The following is a 23,889-nucleotide window of genomic DNA, read 5'->3' as shown; positions in this document are numbered from 1 at the left end:
ATCAGAACAAATGGTAATACGTTTATATAATGGTGCCTTGCTAAAAGTGTCCTTTATTACTGGCAGCATTCTTTGGATGTTTTCAACAAGATTTAGAAAGCCCCACAAGGTCTGTGCACTTCTCAAAGGACTTTGCAAGAGACTACATTGTCTAAAATGATTATCTGTACTCATCATTTCAGCCAGGCTGTCAGTCTGTTCTTACTAGATGCAGGCATTGCATCTCATTTGTACCTAAAATTATCTGCAGGAGAATATACTTTCCAACATGAAGTAGAACGGATATAGTGTTAGAATTAATGTATCTGTTAGAGAAACATCAACTAGGAACGCGGCAATTCTTACCTTCTTCGTTTTAACAAGGTTTTAGTGGTATTGTTAAATAATAAATATTTGAAGCATCTGAATAGTCTCAGAACTGAGTATTTTTCACTTAATTCTTTTACAAGGCTTTCTTTTTCTTCATAACTTCTTTTTTTTTTTCTTAAAGATTTTATTTATTTATTTGAGAGAGTGAGAGAGAGCAAGCACATGAGAGGGGGGAGGGTTAAAGGGAGAAGCAGACTCCCCACCGAGCAGGGAGCCCGATGCGGGACTCGATCCCGGGACTCCAGGATCATGACCTGAGCCGAAGGCAGTCGCCCAACCAACTGAGCCACCCAGGCGCCCTCTTCATAACTTCTAGTGGTGATCTTAAATGTTTGAATGGAAGGATTTAATGGAAAAAAATCACATCTCTAAAAGGCATTATATTTAAGATGTGAAGAGAAAGGACTTTTAGAAAAACAGTCTTTTTTTTTGTTTGTTTGAAATCAGTAAACACATAACATGTTAACTATACAGACAGATCGATTTGTTTCTGGTGTTTGTGTTTTTAAGTATTAAAACAAACTGGTGATGTAAATGGTAAGCTACAGTCATAAACACGTTATTATAATTGCTACAAAAGGTACCTATTGAGTTTTGTTTTCTGGACAACTGGAAAAGATCTCTTCTTTTATAAATTATGAGTTATTTACAAAATAATTCAAACTATTGTTTTCATATGGTGTACTTTGGTTAAAACTATTACAATATAACATTTCTGCATCAGTGGAGTTTATTTTGCTGTAATTGCTCTAAAGTAGTGATTCTTAACCAGTAGTAATTTTGGCCCTCAGAGGACATTTGATAGTATATGGACACATTTTTGGTTCTCAGTACTAGAAGCGGGGCTACTGGTATCTGGTAGGTAGAAAGAAGTCAGGGATGCTGCTAAATATCCTACAATGCAAAGAACTGGCTCCCAAAACAAAGGCCCAAAGTTTCAATAATGCCAAGTTTTGGAAACAGTGTCCTAAAGACATACACTGTTCTAAAGACATACACTGCTATATATATATATTTATATATATATATATATATATATATATATATATATATATATATGGGCACCATGTTACTTAATGACAGATAATTATATTATAACAATAAAAAGTAAGTGTAAAATATTCAACAAATAGCCTTTAACAATTGCACCAATTCTGAGTATAATTTTTATTCCCAGAAGACCTCACCCAATGCAATATCCTGGCTAGAATAGAAGATTAATGATTGACAAATAAGTGAAGAAGTGAATGGATATCTCAACAGTGAGAGGAAATTAATGTGCATGTTAAATAGCATGTTGCATAATTAAAATGTAACATCAGCAAGGGGTGCCTGGGTGGCTTAGCTGGTTGGGAATCCAACTCTTGATTTTGGCTCAGGTCATGATTTCAGGGTTGTGAGATCAAGCCCCGAGGCGGGCTCCATACTGGGCATGGAGTCTGCTTAAGTTTCTCTCTCTCTCCCTCTCCGTGTGCCCCTCCCCCCTTCTAAGAATAAATAAATAAATAAAGTGCAACTGCAAGTCAAATCATAGTTAACAAATAAAAGATATCCTTTTGAAGCCAATCTTCATTACACTGAACACAATATCGTAAGTTTTTCTACACACTTGCGTTCATCAGTATAACATTCAAGACCCTTCACAGCCTGACATCAATCTTATCTCTCACTACTCTTCTTCATGAGCCCACTTCTTCATCCACAGAGTAGATCATTCACTTCTGCCCAAATTAGGATTCCAGATATAATGTTCCATCCACCTGGAATTGTTTTTCTTTACCTGTCCATCCTTTAAACACTGATTTTAAGTTTCTCCTAACACTGATTTTAAATTTCTCCTTTCTTAGAGTCATCTCTCATCACACCTATAATCACTTTAACTAATCTCTTCTTCTCAGCAATTATAGACTCTACCATTATTGCCTGCCTGCACCACCTATTCAAAACCTGTTCAGAATCTTACAGCCAGAAAAAGAAGAGGATTTCTCCTAGCACTACAGGTTGCCAGCTCTATGTACAAATTTTTACCACAAAGTATATACAGATTTTACTTAGCAGGCCAGGTTTCAAGCACTTTACAAACACAGGAGTTCTGCATTACAGTCTGAACTATGCACTGCTCTTTGTATTTTACAGAAATGGATTCTTAGTGATTAACTTCTTCAAGTTACTCAACTACATGTGGCAAAGACGCTAACTGCTCACTAAAGATGACAACCTGCTTACACGGTTGCTGGTGGGAATAGGTGCCCAGCTTCACCTGCATCTGGCTGTGTGGGTAGCATCCAAGCAGATCGAAGGGGCACCGTTTCCAGGCTTGAGCTACAAAACTGCCAGAGTCTCATCGTCCCTCTCTTTTCACCTGTCTGCCAAGTGGACCTCTTTCCATGTCTATGGTAGCTACTCATGAAAAGATGTCAGAACTTCCCACTGCCTGGTCCCTGGTTGAAAGAGAACAGAGCCTCCCCCCGACCCAGCCCATCTCTTCTCTAGAGTGTATTTTATGACTGTGTTTTATATGAGGAAGAAATACATTTCTATTATATTAACTATTCAAATGTCAGGGTTTATCTGATACTGAGGCTGGCATTCTTTAACTAATATACTATGCAATATCTGACCTATGAGAAAGATCAAGTTGACAAGCCTACTTTAAGGACAAATGTATAGATAATAAGGACTGTACATTCAAGTTTGCCCTGGATCATCCTGGTTTACACCTGATTTGACAGCATAATCATTAATAGCACTTCTTCTCACTCTCAGAAGTATCTTGGTTTAGATGGTAAAATGCACAGTCACTCTACTGATACACTGATATGAAAGGAATTGCTGGCAAGAATAAATAGTGAAAATAATTAGGGTCAGAATATGTTGAGCTTCATATACGACACCACCATTTGTGTGATTTAACGTAAGTTAATTTCTTTGAGCCTCAGTTCCTAGCCAGCAGAATAGGCATAAATACTCATATTACTTACCTCGCTGTGCTGTTCTGAGAATGAAAGAAGAGAATCTGTGCTTGAAAGAGCTTTGAGAAAGATGAGGTACTAGGCAAATATTTAACTATCAATAAGACAAAACTATGAAAGCATGCCATTTAAGTTTTCCACAAATAAAATCCCTTTTTTAAAACCAATATATCATTTACTATAACCTTTGAATAAAATATGTATGTGTTAATATTTTGTTTATTAAAGACAGATTATATTTAGAAAAAAATTAAACCCAGCTTATTGAATAACTACCTCTGTGGTGTCTGACTTTAGAGAGAATGAATACCTCGTTGCTTTACAAAAAGACCACAGTGCCTTCTCTTTGGAGAAACCCTAAACTATAACTACTGGCTTTTCAGGAAACTTGTAACTACACCTTCTCCTTCTTCATCCTCCTCCTCCCCTTCCACTTCCTTCTTCTCCCTCTTCCTGTCTGTCTCCATTTCCTTGTGTTGCTCTTTCAATAGGAGGGAAAAGCCCTCAATGAAACCCAGCTGTTCCTCCAACCATCCAACCACTCATCCAGCCTATGTGCCATTTGCCATGGAAGAATCGATACTCTGCTAGGTGCTAAGAAGATTAGTATAAACATATACAGTCAATGCTATCAAGGAGCTTAGCCTAGAGGAAGAAGAAATGGATATCAGTTACAGAAGAGTAAATATAAAAACAAAACTGAAAAGCAGAAAGGGAAGTAAAACATTCCAACTATATTTGAGGGATCAAAGTAGGTTTCCTTAAAGTAATGATATTTGATCTGAGATCTGAAGGATGAATAGTCAAGTGAAGGGAGTGGAGAAGTGGGGAAGTAAGGTAAGGTGGTGGGGAGCTTAGTAGGGAAGAACATTCTACACAAACAGCAAGTGCAAAGGTCCAGGGGAAGGAAAGATGATTTGCTCAAAGAGTTGAGGGAAGTCAGTTCAGATGGAGCATGGAGCAAGCCTGAGAAGGTAGTGATATAAGTCTGCCAAAGAGTCAGAAAGAAATCACATAGAAACTTGTAGACCACAGCAAGGGTCTATCTTTTTTTTTTTTTTTTCTGAAAACAATGGGAAATCACTGAAAGTTTTTATCACAGGGTGACATCATTAGATTTGTATTTTGAAAAGATCACTCTGGGTGCAAAATCGTAGGTGAGGATAAAAACACATTTGAAATCCATTACTCCTAAGGCATGCTTCATAGATTGTTACAAGCATTTGTCTGTTTTTCTTCTTTCCTCTTACTCAGGATAGCTCTCCAGGATCTTCCTTTCTACCACTGCATTTCCATTACTTCCTTCATGATCAGGATTAAGAATACCTACCAGATTTATTTTATTTTATTATTTTTTTAAGATTTTATTTATTTATTTGACAGAGAGAGAGACAGCGAGAGTGGGAACACAAGCAGGGGGAGTAGGAGAGGGAGAAGCAGGCCCCCTGCAGAGCAGGGAGCCCGATGTGGGGCTCAATCCCAGGACCCTGGGATCATGACCCTAGCCGAAGGCAGACGCTTAATGACTGAGCCACCCAGGTGCCCCTCCACCAGATTTGTTTTAAAATTAACAATCTATTCATCATGTTCCTTTTTTGAATTCCTTCAGCATTTGCAAGACATTTATAATGTAAGGAAATTAATTTAATTCTCTATTTACATATTCTTTTTCTAAGCTAGACTCTGTTCCTCAACAACAGGGACTTGTATTCAGATTTCAGAGCAAGAATGATTTCCATAGATAAATTATGTTTTTGTTTTGGGTTCCTCTTACTATTAATAACAGACTTCTTAAGTTCCTATATTATTGTGTCTTTTGCAAGCATCATAGGAGTGAAATAATCTAAAAATAAAAAACACATCACAAATGTTTATTTATAGCATGCATGTAATCAAGCCAATGTAATCAGTAGGAATTTGCATTGATCTAGACTTAGTCTCCAACCTCTGCATGATATTTTAGTACAAAAGGACACTTTATGCATGACCTCTCATATAAAAAATTGTCAATATTAAGCATTTAAAAAGTTTGTTTCACCTTTCACATAATGTGTTTGAGGAAAAAAGTTCCAATGACTAAATTTAGATTAAAATATGTAACAAATATTTCCAATATTAACAGCTTAAAATCCAAATACAATGAAGAGGATACATAAGTATTTTTCCTTTTAAAATTTCAATTCTATTGACTAACCAAACTGAGATACATTTTTATAAGGAGATTTACCTTATAGAAATTGTGTTTTTTACAAAAATTATTCAGAGTAATTTCACAGTTGGATTCTGATTTTTTAAGAATCCCAACTAATGTGAGCCAAAATGGAATCAATTGTTTTTTGCCACAGAAGGCTTAAAAATCCTCCATTATGTATCAAAGGCATGAAGCCAGGGATTAAAAAAGAGATATCCTTTTTATAATGTGGTGCAAAAGATGTGTGGAAAAACTGAACACATATAAAAGCAACTAAGTTAAATCATGGCCAAGTTTCCTTTTCCGTACAACACCCACAGGGTATGCTGTGATTAGTTTTCTGGAAGGCAGCAATACCAACAATCCATCTCTCCACCCAGTTCATTTATTTGAAATCCTTTAATGTGTTCAGTTATCATAGCTCCAAACGTATGATTAAGGGTATTTATCAGCTAAAATCCTCAGAAAGCCAACTGTGACCTGGGAATGAAGAGACATCAGTGAGGAAAAGAAGAGAGGGCTATTTTGAAACATGTGTCACAGTCTGGGGACACAACCTGGCATAGGGTCACATAGCACCAAAGTCTGAGCAAGTCAACTTATTCAGAAATGGGAGGAATTTGAGAGGAAGGAAATGGGAGAGAAAGGAAACATGTCGACCTCACAATTAGGTCTGTGACATACCTTGATCATGGAGGAGGAGGAGGAGGAGAAGGAGAAGGAGAAGGAGGAGGAGGAGGAGGAGGAGGAGGAGGAGAAGAAGAAGAAGAAGTAGTAATAGTACTGGAGACATTTTTTGCAGTTTAAGGAAATAAATATATTTGTTTGTTTTTGTTCAATTGCTCTGGAGTATAAGTATATAGAAGTCTTTAGACTTTCAAGGAAAAAATACCATCTTAGTTATTTGTTTATGTGCTAAAAGGGAAATAACCTCAGGAAATAAACTTTGCATTCAATAAAATATATGTTGGTTTCATGAACACGTTGATAAAATGGATGGACCACTGAACTAATTCAAGGCACCTTTTCCCTTGTTATGGTATGAAATTTAGGAATGTCTGCCAACAAAGTAAGAATAAAAAATTCAAGAGAGGGAAGTTAATCAAGACTTTAGACTGTGACCTACTTTCAAAATTCAGATTAGAATTCCAGTATTTTTAGCTCTAACTTCTGAGCTCCCCTAGTTACTCTATGCACTGTAATTTATAGGTAGGATTCAGCAACTTTTAAAATAATTTCTCATTTTATATAAATTTGAAAAGAATATAAAATATATACTATTCAAAATTTCAATTCAGAATTTGATGGCAATTTCATGGTAAAAGATGTTTTCTCCAAAAGACACAGAATGTTTTATAATACAGATATATGGAATTATTGGTCTTAAGTTTCAGGTGTACTAACATAGTTAAGTGAATAAAATCATCCTGCCTGGATCTACAATGGTTGACTTGCATTTGGTCTGAGGAACATTTCTAATTTTTGCCAATGGTTTTATTAAAGACATACAATGAAACCTGGCAAGGTAGATAAAGTTTTCTCTGCTATTCAGCTAGGCAGATGGCCTTGGGTATAGAAGATATTAATATGGTAAGAAACTTAAGCATTAAAGATAAGGTGCTTAAACTCTCATAAATGAGAGTTTTAAATATTAGAATCAATAAGAATATTTGCATATATGGCCTTGGAAGTTTGGAAATCAGTAGCAGTTTAAGAGAACTGACTTGAGGACTCTGCAGCTAAGAAAGTAGTCATCCAATACAGGAAGTTTAGGAAGGTCATGGTCAACTACAGCGTAGACCTGGGGAATGAAGTAGCTTTGTAGAATATACTTTGGACTTAGATTTTCAGAGGGCTTATCAGAAAGGTTCTTCTTTTTACCGACCCAAAGTTTTCTCCATAGATCCATTTTCAGCCAATAGTCTTCTGACTTTATATGTTCTCCTTGGGTCAGCTTATCCATTTCTATAGCTTCAACATCTATGCTAATGACACACAAATCTCTACTCGGTCCAAATCTTTCTTCTTAGTTTGGACCTGTGTTTCCAAGATCCTACTAGATATTTACACCTCCATATCCTCAAGCATGCCCATCAACCTTAACACATCTATTCAGTCCTGCACTCAGTGTCTTACACAAAAACCTTTTCCCTTAGGAAATCATTCTCTATTCTCAACCCAGAACATGGGAATCATTCTTGATTCTTTTATCTCTCTCCATCTCTGTCTCACCCATTGTGCCAACTAGTTATTCAATCTTAGTGATCCTACCTACTTTTCCTCATTTTCCCCTCTTCATTTCCATAATTTCTATTCTTCTTTTGATAGTTTCCCATCACATTTCTAGTTTTATTTCACAGAAATCCATCCATCAAACTGCTGATGGATTATTTTTTCAGTAAAAGACAATTCAACAGACTGCTTCCCAAGTTTAAAACTTTCAGTGTCAAAACAGCTACTCATATTTCTGTTTATTAAATGCTGGGTTTCATCATATTCATAGCCTATTCTCAGTTTAAGGATATATTTGTGGCCTCCATAGAACTATAAGAACTCACCTATTCTATAGAATGTTTAATTTTTTTCTGGTACTACTGATACTTAATCTCTAAATTGTACATAAAGAGTTTTAAACACATAGTGATATGAAAAGATTGTTTCTGTTTAGAAGAAGATATTTAACTATGCTTTGAGATCAAATAAGATAATACAGGTAAAGTACTGGCCCAGGGCAAGACTTCATCACTATTAATTTTCTTCTCACTCTAAGAGAAAGAATAATGCTTTACACAAGTTATGGTGCCTGAAGCTAATACCAATTTCATATAATGGTAGTCTATTATTTGATCCACCATCAATTCACTTCAATTTAAGGGCTTGTAGGGCTTGCTGGGGACTGCAAATCATAAAGGGTTTATTTCAGAGTCAAAAAATTGGAAAGCAAAGTGATTTACTTAAGTTTTGCCTTGTCACCAAAAATAAAGGTACAATATTTAAAGTCAGAAATGGATAGACATCCTGGAAAACTGAATCTTCTTCAGGACCTGACTGGGAAACCTACTCTCTATAAGGGACAACTAGAAGACTAGCCTGAATTTCTAGCAATATGGTTTTAGAAAAGGTGGGTGCATTCAGACACTTGACCTGAAAAGCAAACTTATTAACCATTATAAAGCACTTGCTTTGTATGAAAAGACATTCAGCTTAGACACAAGTAGTGTAAAAGACTAGATTTCAACTGAAAAAGTAAAGTCTTTAACTTGGATTCAGGCAGAAAGGGTGATTATGGCTGATCAAGATATATGCTCCAGAGATTAACCTGAGGACACAACAGAGGATCTGAGACAAATGACTAAAAATGAGAAATGGTATCTTATTAGAAGCACAATTTAATTCTGTGCCTCTCAAAGCATAGTGATTAGGTGTCACCATTTTTTTCCCTTGGGTTTTTCTAAGTTAGCCACAAAATTTTTAGTATTGATGTTCTCCTTAACTATTGCTTTCTTCTCAAAAGGAGAGTAATCAACTGAGCAGTGGAAAGAAATGGGATTCTGGAAAATTAGCTATAGTTCATTAGTAAGTCAAGAGTGTGCAACTATTGATCTCAGGGTAGTGAGTTGGAATCCTATGTTTGGTGTAGAGATTGCTCACAAAAATAAAGTTCATTAGTAAATGAATTGGACTTTTAATTGACCTTATATTGATAATTAATTTTTATAAAATAATAATTAAAACATTTCTACAAGTATGTGCTAGTTTCATAACAGTCAGGATACAAGCAATAAATGGGTATTTCTCTGACACTGGCTCGAATGTGGTCTTGAAATAAAAATTTCAACTTAGAAAGAAAAAAATTGTCAGAAAATTTCCATTTCAAGGTAGATATGCAGAACAGAGACATTAAGGTAAATAAAGAAAAACAAATAAAAAAACTTCACAATGTCTTTTGGAAAACTTTACCTTTCTTTAAAATATAAAAAAAAATGAATTAGAGAAAGGTAAATAAAAACTATATTCCTATACGTAAGTGAGCATTTGTGGGGCTGTAGCAAGCACTTATGTAAAAATCTCTTTTTTCCCCCCGAAGACTATCACCTCAGACTTCGCTTTCATTTTATTGAATTCTATGCCTTCCCAAACATTTTTCATAACTATGTTATGTGGCTTAATAATAAAATGTTCTTAACACTCTTCTAACTTGATTTGTCTATGCTTTTAGCTTGTTTCTTTACATGTTCCTTCATCTTTTTGTCTGTGGACATGATAGAGGTACATGGTAAATTATGTAATCCCAGATACTGATGAGGGCTATGAAAAAAAATACATAAAGTACAGTAATGGAATAGACAGTGTACACAAGAGGGCAGAAGACTATTCTATTTTAGATAACTTGGTCAGGAAAAGTTTCTCCAGGGAAGGAAAATCAAGCAAGGAAAAACAATCAAGCAGGGAGCAATAAATTAGCAAAGACCTGTCTTAGCAGAAGGAAGAGCAAGTCCAAAGCCTCCAAGGTAGGAACAATCTTGGAACATTTGAGGCATATCAAGATGGCCAGCATTACTGACACGGTAGACAAAGGCAGAGAGAAGGAGATGAAGTTGAAGATGTGAGGTATTGGAGGTACAGTGTAGAATATAAACCTTGCCCTGGGTAAGATGGAAGAGCATTAGAGTTTTAAGAGCACGTTAATGGCATCATCACATTTATGTTTTTAGAGGGACACTGGCAAGAATGGAAAGAGGCAGACCAGTTTGGCGGTTATTTCAGCAGTCGATAGAGCTGAGATATAATGGTGGCCTGGATAAGATGGCTATTGATATATATCTAAAAGGTGATTGAGTTTGGGATATATTGAAGACAAGAAACATGAGGAGAGATTATATTTGGGGTCTGGGGAGAACAGAAGAATCATAGCTGACACCTCAGTTTTTGTTTGAAAAATTGGATTAAGTAAGGGTTCCAGTTACTGTGATGGAGAAGCCTGGGAATGAAGGAAGTTGAGGGTGTGAAAAATCAAGGGTTTTGTTCTGGGCATGTAACACTGAGAGAAGATAATGTAAAATCAATTTAAAATTTGAATCTGGACAGGATAAGATATACATTAAGGAATCACTGATGTCTTTTTTTTTAAGATTTTATTTATTTATTTGACAGAAAGACACAGTGAGAGAGAGAACACAATAGACATAAGCTATTATCTAATTTGCTATTGTCAAATAAGACATTATATGTTAATAAAATTTTTTTTTAAAAAGAGTGGCTTATATTCCTTTTCCAGTTCTCGATTAATTTATTTTTGCTATTTTCTATCCCTTCTTTTCAAACAATAAAAACAGGAAGCTAGGAAAATATATTAACCCTCAGAGCAAATGCTGAGAGAGGGAGAAACAGGCTTCCCACGGAGCAGGGACCCCAATGCAGGACTTGATCCCAGGACCCTGGGATCATGACCTGAGCCAAAGGCAGATGCTTAACGACTGAGCCACCGTGGTGCCCCAGAATCACTGATGTCTTAATTATGCTTTTTTCTTGTGTAGAAAAATAGGCTGCCTAATTTTTATTTTTTACTCTACATATTTACTACAAAGTATTTTCTCCTAAGTATTTACATTTTACCTCAGACTATATTCTTTTTTCTTCTTTGAAGAAAAACCTATATATTCCTTGAACATTAGACAAAAATTTGATCATCGCACATGACTGAACAAGCATGATGTACAAGATTCCAGACTAGATAAGGAAGAGTGGGTTAACAATGTTTATAGCAGCAATGTCCACAATAGACAAACTATGGAAAAAGCCTAGATGTCCATCAACAGATGAATGGATAAAGAAGATATGATATTATATATATACACACACATTATGTATATCATTTATAGACACACATACAATGGAATATTATGCAGCCATCAAAAAAACAAAATCTTGCCATTTGCAACGATGTGGATAGAACTAGAGGGTAATATGGTAAGCGAAGTAAGTCAATCAGAGAAAGACAATTATCATATGATCTCACTGATATGAGGAATTTGAGAAACAAGACAGAGGATCATAGGGGAAGGGAGGGAAAAATGAAACAAGATGAAACCAGAGAGGGAGACAAACCATAGAGACTCTTAATCTCAGGAAACAAACTGAGGGTTGCTGCAGGGGAAGGGTTGGGAGGGACGGGGTGGCTGGGTGATGGGCACTGGGGAGGGTATGTGCTATGGTGAGCGCTGTGAATTGTGTAAGACTGTTGAATCACAGACCTGTACCTCTGAAACAAATAATACATTATATGTTAATTAAAAAATTAAAAAAAAAAGAGTGGCTTATATTCCTTTTCCAGTTCTCGATTAACTTCATTTTGCTATTTTCTATCCCTTCTCTTCAAACAATAAAAACAGGAAGTTAGGAAAATATCTTAACCCTCAGAGCAAATGCTGTAAGTATAAAAGGCTGAGTTAGCTTTTTCCTTCGCATAGTGTTTCCTGGAAGATAGATACCATTTCAGGTCAAATAAAGTTAAATATGATGCATATTTTTTATTTGCCCGGCCTTGTTAGGCTTGGTGGAGGTAACAAATCCTACAAAGCGGACTTGATCTCAAGTCTCTAAATTGGTAGAGAAAATAAGAAACATGTAAAACAGTATGAAAACATGAAAATAATATAAATTACAAATATGCAAACACTATAACTGGTTAAATAAGAGACAGCTATTATGGTAGTGTTGGCTTTGTAACAGTAAAACCATATGCAGATATGTGCAAAGACTAGAACACTAATGTGAAAGCCATACGTGAGCATGACTTACCAAGTGGTTGGCCGGCTATGATCCTGGCATTTTCTCCAGCCACTGCAGCTCTTGCATGTCGCTCACTCATGTACTGTACAAATGCATAACCTTTGTGAACTGAGCATCCGACTATTTTTCCATACTTTGAGAAAATGGCTTCAATGTCAACTTTCTTGACAATGGCTGTATTTAGATTGCCGATGAAAACACGGGAGTTGATGGACTTGGGGTCATTCTTATTGGTGACATTGCTGGTCTGTGTTTTGCCAGTCATGGTTGGCTCACCTTGTTTTAATCCTTAAACAAACAAACAAAAATAGTCAAAAGGAAAATAATTAGGTTGGATGGGTACTACCGGTTTTCAACATTTTTCAACAGTGTACCAGGTAACCTCAAATCCCTAATTACTACTGATTTTCTTGAGAATTTAGGAATATAAAAGGTGAACACTGCATTACAAAATGCAGTAAGAGAACACTTATAAACACTTAGCATATGGCTATAAATGAATTCCTGATTTATTTATCCAAAATTCAGCCTCACATAATGATTAACCTTTTGTAGTTGCTTTTATTTTTAAGTCTATCAATTTTTCAGAAACAAGTTTGAGGAATAAGCCACCTTATATTGTTGAGCACATGCATTTTTAGCTCTATATTTTCTGTGAAAGGTACATATATTGGATATTTCATTATCAGAAACTTTCTATCAGAAACTAACAATTCTTTCCACTAAATGCTGTAGAAGAGAAAAAAGGTTTAAAAATTAATTTCAAAATTCAACATAAGAAAAACATAATTGTGTAAGTAAGGGACTTAATCAGAGGTAATTCTGTACATTCTCTTTAACGGAACCAATATCATATATTGGTTTAAAAAAAAGCAGCATGTGTAGCTAGTTTTCATCAATGATCAACAAATTAGTAGACTGGGCATCTGTGTTGAAATTTCTACTCTCAAACTCATTTTTAATTCATTTAACTAACAGCTCCTATGTTGCCTAAGGACTGCCAGTATTTCTAAAAACTGTTTTCTGAGCTTGCCAGAGTATTTAATTGTGCTTAATTAAACTCAATGAAATTTTTATTTGTAAGTACTCCAGCACTTACAGATTTATTTTTGTAAGGTTTTAAAAATTTATTCATTCATTCGTTTATTCAACAATATTTATTAAGCACTTTCTTTCTTTTTCTTTCTTTCTTTCTTTCTTTTTTTTTTCTTTCTTTCTTTCTTTCTTTCTTTCTTTTTCTTTCTTTTTTTCTTTCTTTCTTTCTTTCTTTCTTTCTTTCTTTCTTTCTTTCTTTCTTTCTTTCTTTCTTTCTCTCTTTCTCTCTTTCTCTCTCTCTCTTTCTTTCCTTCTTCTTTCCTTCCTTCCTCCCTTCCTCCCTTCTTCCCTTCCTCCCTTTCTCCCTTTCTTCCGTCCTTCTTTCCTTCTTTTAGTTTTTGGCCAGATATTTTCTTCTAAAGTGACTACCACTTTTAAAAACCAATATGGTGAAACTAAAATTTCAACAAGGATACAATCTCTGACATTGATGATCACTGTTAAACATTAGCTAATTAATACTTTTTATCAGTGATATATACATATGCATATCTATATACATACATATACTTTCATATGAACAATCTCTTTTAAAACCTTATGGCTACAAAACAATTAATAAATATGTCTTTTTAAAAATAATTTTAAATGATATTTCTAAGTTGAGCATTAAAGTGATAGAAATCTTAAAGGCATGTAATTGAATATGTTTGAAAATTTACTCACTAAACCAGCTACTTCTGAAATCAAGAGCAACCAAATAACATAAAAATGTTTCAAAAAAAAAAAGAAGAAGAAGATAATTCTCCAAATGAAATGATATGAAAACAAAACAAAACAAAACAAAAAAATGTTTCAAATTAGGTTGTTAATGATTACATCTTGGATTATTAAAATTTTACTAAATATTGGACAGTCAACATTATACATAACTCTTTATAATGAAGGTTGAGTTCATAAACAATTAGATATTCCATAAAAAGTAATAGTATGGCATCATTAAGAACAAGGCTTATGTTGCTGCCTTGTTTTGTTTCAGTTTAGCTAGACAAGTGGCTGCTTTATGAATTATTCAAGGTTAGGGTTAAAAGAAAGGAAAGCTGACTTTTTTTTTTATTTTGCAATTTGAGCTATTGCATACCTCAAGACAAATGCTCTGAGAATCACCTGAAAAAAGAAAAATCAAAGTATACATATGTATTTTAAACAAATGATTAACTTCCTCATATAATTTAGTGTGTTTTAATCACACTAAAGATCCATTTTGGGGGCTCTAGAATCAATTGTTATCTTCCCACTTCACTCCAACATTATTAATGCAATCCATCAAAATAGTATTATTTTCTTTTTGCTGTTATGTCATCAATATTTTTAGAAACATGAGAGTTACTTTCAATAATAAACAAATGACTATGGTTGATGTTTTATTTCCTAAAGAGGGATAACTGGTTAAAATGCAAACTCAAGAACCATTAGATTAGGTCAGACCCATGGCTGACAGAGCCCAGTGGTCTGTCTTTGATAATGAGCCCGAGTCAAATTTAAGGTGAAAGTGCAGCTATCCTAGAATTTTCACTGTAAATATCAACATGTTCTCTCCGACTCCATCCTTTTACTCTATATAAATGATTCTCAAAGCTGTAACTCCAAACTGCCAATTGTGTAATTCTACTTACTGACTCTTAATCACTTTAAAGTCTGTTTGTGTCTACTCTCTCACACAAGATTACTTGCCAGTTTCTATCAGCATTTATAATGATAGAGTTTTGTCATAGTGTTGTACATTAACATTTCAACATCCTATGCAAAATTGTCTTAATTCATAGTGTAGTATTTAGCTTGTACTTCTCAATTACACGAATCTTCAATCTGTCAAAGGACTTCACTTTCAGACATGATAGAATAACAGGGATTTTAACCTCCCTGACTCCAAAAACTAGAAAACCAGGCTAACATAGATGAAACAACTATTTTCAGACATTAAACCACAGGCATGGCAGAGCCATGACATCTCAGAGAAAAGAAACATATTTCAGGTCATAGAGCTGAGGTATGTGTGTATGTGTGTGTGTATGCATATGTGTGTAACTGAAAGCAGAGACAGCGACTTTACTGGGTTGAGGCAATAGAAATCAGAGTTCGGGGAGTCTGAGGAGGCAGGAATTTGTGAGGCAGGTTTCTAGAAAGAAGAGAGCTATACAGACAACTCCAGTTGTCTCAGGGATCTTTTGAGTCTATGTTGGTTCCTAGAATATGCATGAAAAGGTGAGCTTCCATGAGGTTGGTTAAAAAGTTATTGGAAAGCTGTCTGTTTCCAGACCCATAAAAGTCTAGACTCCTTCAAGTTCCTACCAGCAACAGTGGAGTGTCCAAACTGGCCCTCTGGAGCATTACGTTCAGATGTCAGAAGGGTCAGGCCTTAGTAATGGGGATATGTGTAGTCTTTTTTTTTTTTACATTTTTTAAATTTTATTATGTTATGTTAATCACCATACATTACATCATTCATTTTTGATGTAGTGTTCCATGATTCATTGTTTGCATATAATACCCAGTGCTCCATTCAGTACGTGCCCATCACCAAGACTATACTTTCAGGGATCATTTCTATAGTTTGTTACTAGAAATGGGGATAAATGACCCCTACAGTAAAAGGTACTCTAGGACGACCCTAACAAAACTTAAAAACAAGTCTCAAGATGATCAAACTAAACCAAACACAATTCAAAGGTCTACCAGAGCAAAGCACAATACTTCTTCAAAAAAATAAAACTCAGACACTCAACAACACAAAATACAAAATCTTTAGCATCCAATAAAAAATTCCTAGAGATACCATGAATCAGAAAATATGACCCATAACCAGGAGAAAAATTAATGATATAAAAAAAGAATCAAAGGGAACGTCTACAGATGAAAACTAGATCTAAAATAAAAAAAATATATACTTAATGGATATTACAGGTATAAGACTGCAGAAAAACAGATTTGTGAATTTAAAGTTGTAGAAATAGTGAATATCCAAAATGTATTATAGAGATGAAACACTAAGAAAAAAAACTGAGCAGAGCCTCAGTAAGTTATATGATAGTACTGAGCTGTTTAATATACACATGCCTGGAGTCCAACAGGGGTAAAAATATTCAAAAGAACAACAGCCAAATATTTCCCAAATTTGATGAAAATTATATCATTCCACAGATCCAAGTATCTCACTGGATACTAATCAGAATAAACAAAAAGACACCCAGACACATCATAATCAAATTGCTGAAAACCACTGATAAAAAGAAAAATCAAGGAGCTCTGAGGCATTGGAAAAATGTTTACATTGTAAGAAGAACAGTGAAGGAGATGTTATAGCTACAAAGCAAATGAAAAGAGAAAAATGAATATTTTGGTGAAAATGCAACTAATCCTAGAACTTGTCTCTTTGTTTTTAAGCTAGAAGTTTGAATGGGGCTAGTGTTAAGTGTTTATGAAGGCGGCTGTATAATAAAAATAAACTATAAACTACAGCTGCCCCACAGAACTTTCTATAAAGATGGAAACATTCCTTACCTGCACTATCTAAAATTGTAGTCAATAACCCCATGTGACTTTTGAGTACTTAAATGTTGCCAGTGTGAGTGAGGTACTGAAATTTTAATTTTATTTAGTTAAAATTAAAGCAATATTTTAATGAGTTTCTATACCCAAAAAGGCTAACAGGACTCTGGTATTTTAAAAGTACAGATATTTACTCTATGAATCAGAAGCAATTATGTATTTATGTATTATGTATTACGGAGTATGCTTTTGGTCCCAGAAACTTACAAAAGATATGATGGTATTAGCTATATTTCAGAAAAGAACAAGTAAAAATTTAAACAGTTGCCATATGAAGACTAACTTAAGAGTAGAGTTTTCATTCTGAAAATATCACCCTGAGATGGTGAATACTCTATAAAATCATAAAGAATGTGTTTAGAATAGCTAAAGATCTGTCTACGAAGGAGATTTCTAGCCTTGAATCTAAGAGGGATACATTAATTTTTAATGAAAGATAACATTAAAATTTACTATAGAGAAAACATTTTTGGAGTAGACGAGATTAACACGGCTGTAAATTTGACTCTTCTCTTGATTTCATGGTCCTGAATTTCCAACCTTAGATTTATTCAGACACTCATACTGAACAAAGAATGAACAACAACATCAACAACAACAAATAACAATAGCAACAAGAAATACCCAAGTATTCAAGAAAGTCAGCCAAAATTACTAGTTCATGCTATATTCAAAAGCCTGAGAAAAGATGAAAAAGATAAAAAATGAAAAAGAAAAGAATATCATGCCCTAAACGTTATAATCTGTTAAAGTCTAGAGCTAGTACTCAAAGAAGTCCTAGAATACACGCTAAAACCTTGCAAATGTTGTAATTTCTGAAAAGAAAGAGATCATCTCCAGTTGAAAAGACCAGAGAAAACTTCTTGAATCAGAAGATATCTGAATTCATCATTAAAGAGTATTACAAAAATTCAATGAGCATATAGTTAGTTAATTTCTTAGCATGCACAAGACGACAGTCGTTTTCCAAATACTTTTAACTCATCTAAATGTACTTGAATACTTTTTTACATTTAAACAATAATGTAACAAATAAAACTGCTTCGATTTATAATTATAAAAAGGGAAAAATTGAACTGAAATAAACAAATGTATTTAAGTATCTTCCGTTGGACGAAATAAACCAAAAAAATGTCCCCCCAAAAGTCTGAATTTATTCTTCAGAAAACCATCCACAATTTAGGAAGACATAACATATCTACCAGGGCAGTGACAGACAATTCTTCAGTAGAATTCATAATACTTCATAAAGACTATTTTGTGAAAAACCTTCAGATGTCCATTTGCCATGGGAGAATCAAGTATATGTGGTGATATCTCTGTCACTCATAAAGATAAACATCATAATTATAATGAATATTCAATTCTTAAATCGCAAACTACTTCCTACAATAAGCCAAAGGTAGCTTTTTAAAAGTAAATATTTTAAAGAATATGTACACACGGGGCTCCTGGGTGGCTCAGTTGGTTAAGCGACTGCCTTCGGCTCGGGTCATGATCCTGGAGTCCCTGGATCGAGTCCCGCATGGGGCTCCCTGCTCAGCGGGGAGTCTGCTTCTCCCTCTGACCCTCCCCCCTCTCATGCTCTCTCTCTCTATCTCATTCTCTCTCTCAAATAAATAAATAAAATCTTTTAAAAAAAAGAATATGTACACACAAAGGGAAATAGACACATATGAAGGGAAAAAAAGTAATTCTAACCTGAAGATATTTACTGTTTAAATTTTGGTGTATTTTCTTTGTCATTGTTTTCCAGTACTTAGAAGAAAAAGAGTTATAAATTAGGAAAAAAGCATCATAATCTATATGCCAAGTGCCATTGTTTATTATTTCAATACTCATTTTATTATGCTGTTAAATCACCTTTTGGATGTAACTTACACAGTCACATACTAATAAGCTATACCATCACTTTCTTCATTCTCTTGAGGAGCATTTAGGTTGTTTCCAATTTTTCAGATCACCAAAGTATCTCAGATGAACAATGACAAATTTAGTGAGGATAAATTGCAAATATGAAAACCCCTTGGTCAAATAGGAAAGAAAAAAAAAAACAACTCTAATTTAGTTATCAGTCCTCAGTTAGAAAGTTTAAACCCCTTTCCACTACCACCTGTATTGGCTGTTTTAATCACTCCAAGTAATTTTGATGCCTTCCAGCTCTTCCCTAAGTACTACGTTCAAAATATTTTCGGATTTACTAGGTTGAATAGGAAGACTAGGCAAAGAAACCATAAACTAAGTAAGAGAGGGATATTCTGATCTCTGAAATGAAGTAAATGAAGTTTATGAGCTTAGCTAGACAGGCACTAATATCGGAAACAGCATAATTCTGTTGTGCTCAGAAAAAAATGAATTAGTGTTTGGAGCTTCCCAGGCACATCACCAAAGTCATTATTATTTAAAAATATTATAAAAATTATTCTGATTTCCTTTGTTAAATGCACACTTTATTAGGTCTACATATTATATTTTATATATTAATGTTACATAGTATGTGTTCTATGTTTATTAAAAATTAACTGTTGATTATAAAGAAATTAAAAAAAATAAAAACACTACTAAAATATTTGACCTTTCAGCAGTCCTTCTATCTCAACATTGCAATTCAGTTACTACAATGAGGAACATTCAGAGCAAAAGCAAAATTTCCTGCTCATTAAATTTGGCAAACATATTAATTATAGTCACGTCAACGTATTCTTTATAAAACTTTTTTTTTTTTTTACTATGTACCTCAGACACTGACTGTAATATCATGGCAATAGCACACTATAAGAACCAAGGAACCCAGTTTCCATTTTCTTTTTTAACGACAGTTTGTGTGTAAAGAGATTTAAAGATATAAAATGCTTTTAATAAGGACTCACTGGTAATAAAGGTGATATAATAAACTTCATAGAAAATTAATATGAGATATTTAGGAAGAAAAATGGCTTAGAATGCCACTTAATGGAATACAGAAAGTTTTAAAAATTAGGCAAATGATAGTATTTCATTCCACAGTTCAAGCAGAACATAAAAATTTAATGAAATTATTGTAAGCAATAGAAAAATAAAATTACTATAAAAATAGGAATGGAATTAATTTTGTAAAGGAAACAATGTTAGCTAAAATATCTTAATAGCAGTGATTATGTTTGAGTATAACCATTAACTACTAAGAAATAAGTATTTTTAATCTGAAGATTAAGTAGTCGACAGGAGAGCACAAACAAACAGATATATATAGGTATAAATAATGTAACAACTGTAGTTACAAAAAGGTAATCACTTTGTATTGGTTATTCTAACCATAAATTGGAAATCAATAGATATTAGTGAGTCAACATTTCAGAATTTGAAATATTAATCAACTTCTGTGTTACACTGAATTAAAATGATTTTGGAAAATATAAATTAGTAAATGATTCAAATTTTATAAACAAGGAGTAATGATTAAGTGTTAAGCCATCCCTTGTGAAGTATTTAACAAGGTGTGGCAGATCCAACCATTATTTGGGAGAGGGTTATGGTCTAAAGAGACCATCACCTTGGTTCATGAGAGGTCAGACACGTCCATGTGTAAATCACGACCAATCTAAAAAAAACACTGGTTAGACCAGGTCAAATGTCAAGAATAAAGTAGGGAACAGATAGATAATCAGTACAATTCCTTTCTTTCCTCACGCATTAGTCAACTCAGGCTGCTATAACAAAATACCATAGCCTGGATAGTTTAAACAGCAGACATTTATTTTTCACACTTCTAAAGGCTAAAAGTCCAAACTCAAAGTGCCAACTGATTCAGTTTCTGGTAAGAGCTTTCCTCCTGGCTTGGAGAAGGCCACCTTCTCACTATGTCTTCACATGGTAGAGAGAGAAGCTCTGGCCTCTCTTCCTCTTCTTATAAGGATACTGACCCCATCATGGGAGCCGTACCTTCATGACCTCACCTAAACCTAATTACTCCCCCAAAGCCCCATCTTCAAAAACCATCACATTATGGGTTACGGCTTCACCATATGAATTTTGAGGGGACATAATTTAGTCCATAAAAGTTCACATCACCCAAGGATAAAAACCTACTTGTGTTTGGAGTTTTCAGGAAATGAAACAAACTTTCTTTGAGCCATTAGAGAGATTGTGACTGGTGTTATATCTATTATTTCAGGGATCATGTAAGCATTGCCTATTTGTCTGATCACTAAATTCAAGGTATAAGAGTCCAATGTGATTTTTAGAAATAAGGAAAATTATCAACTTTAAATTAAAAAACAAAAGGATTCAAAGAGATAAAACCATATGGTGATATAACTCAAAAGTATTCATTTCATGGAGTTATCCTGAAGTATACTCATATTCTCTAGAATATGAACAAATTGGTATAAATCTCGGAAATTTGTTGCATGTGATGTTCTTAAAATCTTTCTCCTCTGCAAAACAGATCCTTCAGTCACACAAGTTGTCTAAGATGTCGATTGTAATTACACTTCCAAGATAACTCCACTGGTCAACGTGACCTAGGCAGAAGACTGTTTTGAGTTATACAGAGAAGCCGAATCAACAATGATTAGGCTCTTTTTACTTGACAAGGGAAAAGAAGTCAGTCAGGGACAGTATGTTTTGTGATATAAGGGATATATAGCACTGACTGCTATTTGAACCATTATTTGGTAGAGGGCTGTGGACCATGAGGTACCATTACCTTGGTTTCTGACTGGTCAACCACATCCACGTAGAAACCAAGACCAGTTTGAAAAGATAGCTGAGACCGTGCAGTCAGAATAAAGTATGGGAGAAGTAATCAGTGTCACTTCATTTTTTGTCACATAACCTTTCTTTTTTTAATGCCTTTTGTAAACATTGCTAAAAAGGGTTCTATTTAAGAGATTTTGAATTTTCAAAGATGGTCTATAAATCATTAAGACTATTTCAGAAGTAGTTATGCAAAACTTACTTTATATTTAACAAGCACATAGCACTTATATACCTGCCATTGGTTTAAGAGCTTATTAAATATTCACTCAGAGTAGTTAGGAGAGGGTTCTACCTTTTTCCTTCATTTCCTCTGGGATCTGGAGTATTTCCAGAAAAGTGTTTTAACTTACATGAGGAAGACACCAATTTGGGTTCTATATTGAGAGGCCTCATCACCACTGTAACTATTCACGTTATGCAGAAAGGAAGAGCCACAAACTGCTAAGACTTAGTCTGTGATTTGTATTAAGAATGCTAGGGAACACAGTATCTTAAGAATGCCCAGAGATGATTCTGGTAAATTTTTCCTCAGAATTTATCAGATCCACCAATTTACTGACTCCAACTAGAGTTGCCCTGAAATAATATAAAATAGACTAGAATACATACAACTTTGTAGTCACCTTCTTCTGCAAGTCACATGATAATAAATGGTATGATATAGTTCAGATTAATACAATTTAATAATGTAAATATGGACATTCAAAGCAAAAGCATCATAATATTCACTTCTAATTGATGTATCATATGAGGCCGGCAATGGAGAAATAGAAAGAGGATTGTTCTTGGGTATTCACTGGGATAAAACTGTGCTCTGTTCCCCATATTCCTCCACTGAATCAAATATCTTTCTCTATTTTTAAACTCTCAGGCTGGGCGCTTGGGTGGCTCAGTCCATTAAGCGACTGCCTTCGGCTCAGGTCATGATCCTGGAGTCCCTGGATTGAGTCCCGCATCAGGCTCCCTGCTCGGCAGGGAGTCAGCTTCACGCTCTGACCCTCCCCCCTTTCATGTGCTCTCTCTCTCTCATTCTCTCTCTCTCAAATAAATAAGTGAAATCTTAAAAAAAAAAACCTCTCAGGTCACTTAAAGCTAAATTGCAGGAAATAAACACTGTCATGCCCACAGGAGAAATTCACTCACTCCTAGTTAACAGGTCTTTTCCACTCTTGTCCTCTTTGTTCAAACTGTCAATCATGACAGTTCCCTCAGGAGTTAAATTCGGACCACTAAGTGATTTCATGTAGGCTACTAAACTGCCTGCAGAGATGAACAACTTTCAATCATTATTGATGTGGCTTTGGAAGACTGGCCCTAGAGTAAAAGGTTTTAAATCCCACAACCAACCCCCTGACATTTCTGTGCTCTCCTGAAATATAAATAAATGCCCTACAGTAGGTGCAATGGTGAACTGCCCTCCACAAAATTGAATATTTAGGGTTGTCTTAAGTAGCAATAAAAATGATATAGTGAAAATGCCTACTGTATGTCTGGATCAGATAAAGTTCCTGTTTACCAATTCCCTAAACTCAGCTGCTCTGAATGCAGAGGCAGCTTTATAAATGAGAGCACCAAGCAATCTAGGTATTGCCAATAACCGATTCAGAGCACGATTTCTCTTTGGAGGAATGAATGCAGTCTCCATTGCTGCAATAGTCTATGACAATACACACAAACGTTCCAATTCTTCCCTACCCTTAGCTACGCAAGGCAGAATCTCCACAAAACATTAAAAAATCCCAGGAAAGGTAGAAATTAAAAATTATGGATGCCCTTTTCTGCAGAGAAGCTAAGGGTTATTATTATCACCTATTTGTAAGCTTAGTAAGAGTTAAGATTTGTTAAGACCTTATGCCACAAATAATAGTAAGAAGAGAGTAACTGTAAGTATGAGGTAACTGTGCCACTTAAGTGTCTTAATTCACTAGACATTTGTAGTCTCCACATAGACTTTATACTAGTTTTTTTAACTAAGTATTAATATTAGCATAACTAGTATAAATTATCAGATTTGGGGAGGGAAAACTACCTTCATTTTTAAGAATGCTGTTGTTATACATACAAATATCATTAACATTTATCAAATTAGTACTGTAGTGTATTGTACGAATTATCTACAATATTCTTTAAAGCTGATTAAGAGTACATTTTTCACGATGAACACTGAATAATGGATAGAGT

General features: G+C 34.6%; 1 protein-coding gene and 1 pseudogene across 4 annotated transcripts in view; one reads left to right on the top strand and one right to left on the bottom strand.

Annotated features, from left to right (window-relative positions):
* RALYL (RALY RNA binding protein like) overlaps positions 1-23,889 on the bottom strand; it is a 686,645-nt gene that overhangs the window by 348,844 nt on the left and 313,912 nt on the right. For 2 of the 4 annotated variants that reach the window (XM_035011454.1, XM_035011455.1), the window contains exon 1: positions 12,334-12,604. In XM_035011454.1, coding sequence (XP_034867345.1) covers positions 12,334-12,589 — 256 coding nt within the window. In that variant the 5' untranslated portion in view covers positions 12,590-12,604. Of the gene's footprint in view, positions 1-12,333; positions 12,613-23,889 lie in introns of those variants that run through there. The other 2 variants (XM_035011452.1, XM_035011450.1) reach the window with 2 other exon arrangements.
* Positions 15,942-16,019, top strand: LOC118015504 (annotated as a pseudogene).

The sequence above is a fragment of the Mirounga leonina genome, unplaced genomic scaffold (genome assembly GCF_011800145.1).
Source record: "Mirounga leonina isolate KUSES-001 unplaced genomic scaffold, KU_Mleo_1.0 Mir_165, whole genome shotgun sequence".
In the NCBI taxonomy this organism is placed as follows: domain Eukaryota; kingdom Metazoa; phylum Chordata; class Mammalia; order Carnivora; family Phocidae; genus Mirounga; species Mirounga leonina.
This window is presented reverse-complemented; position numbering and strand designations above follow the sequence as displayed.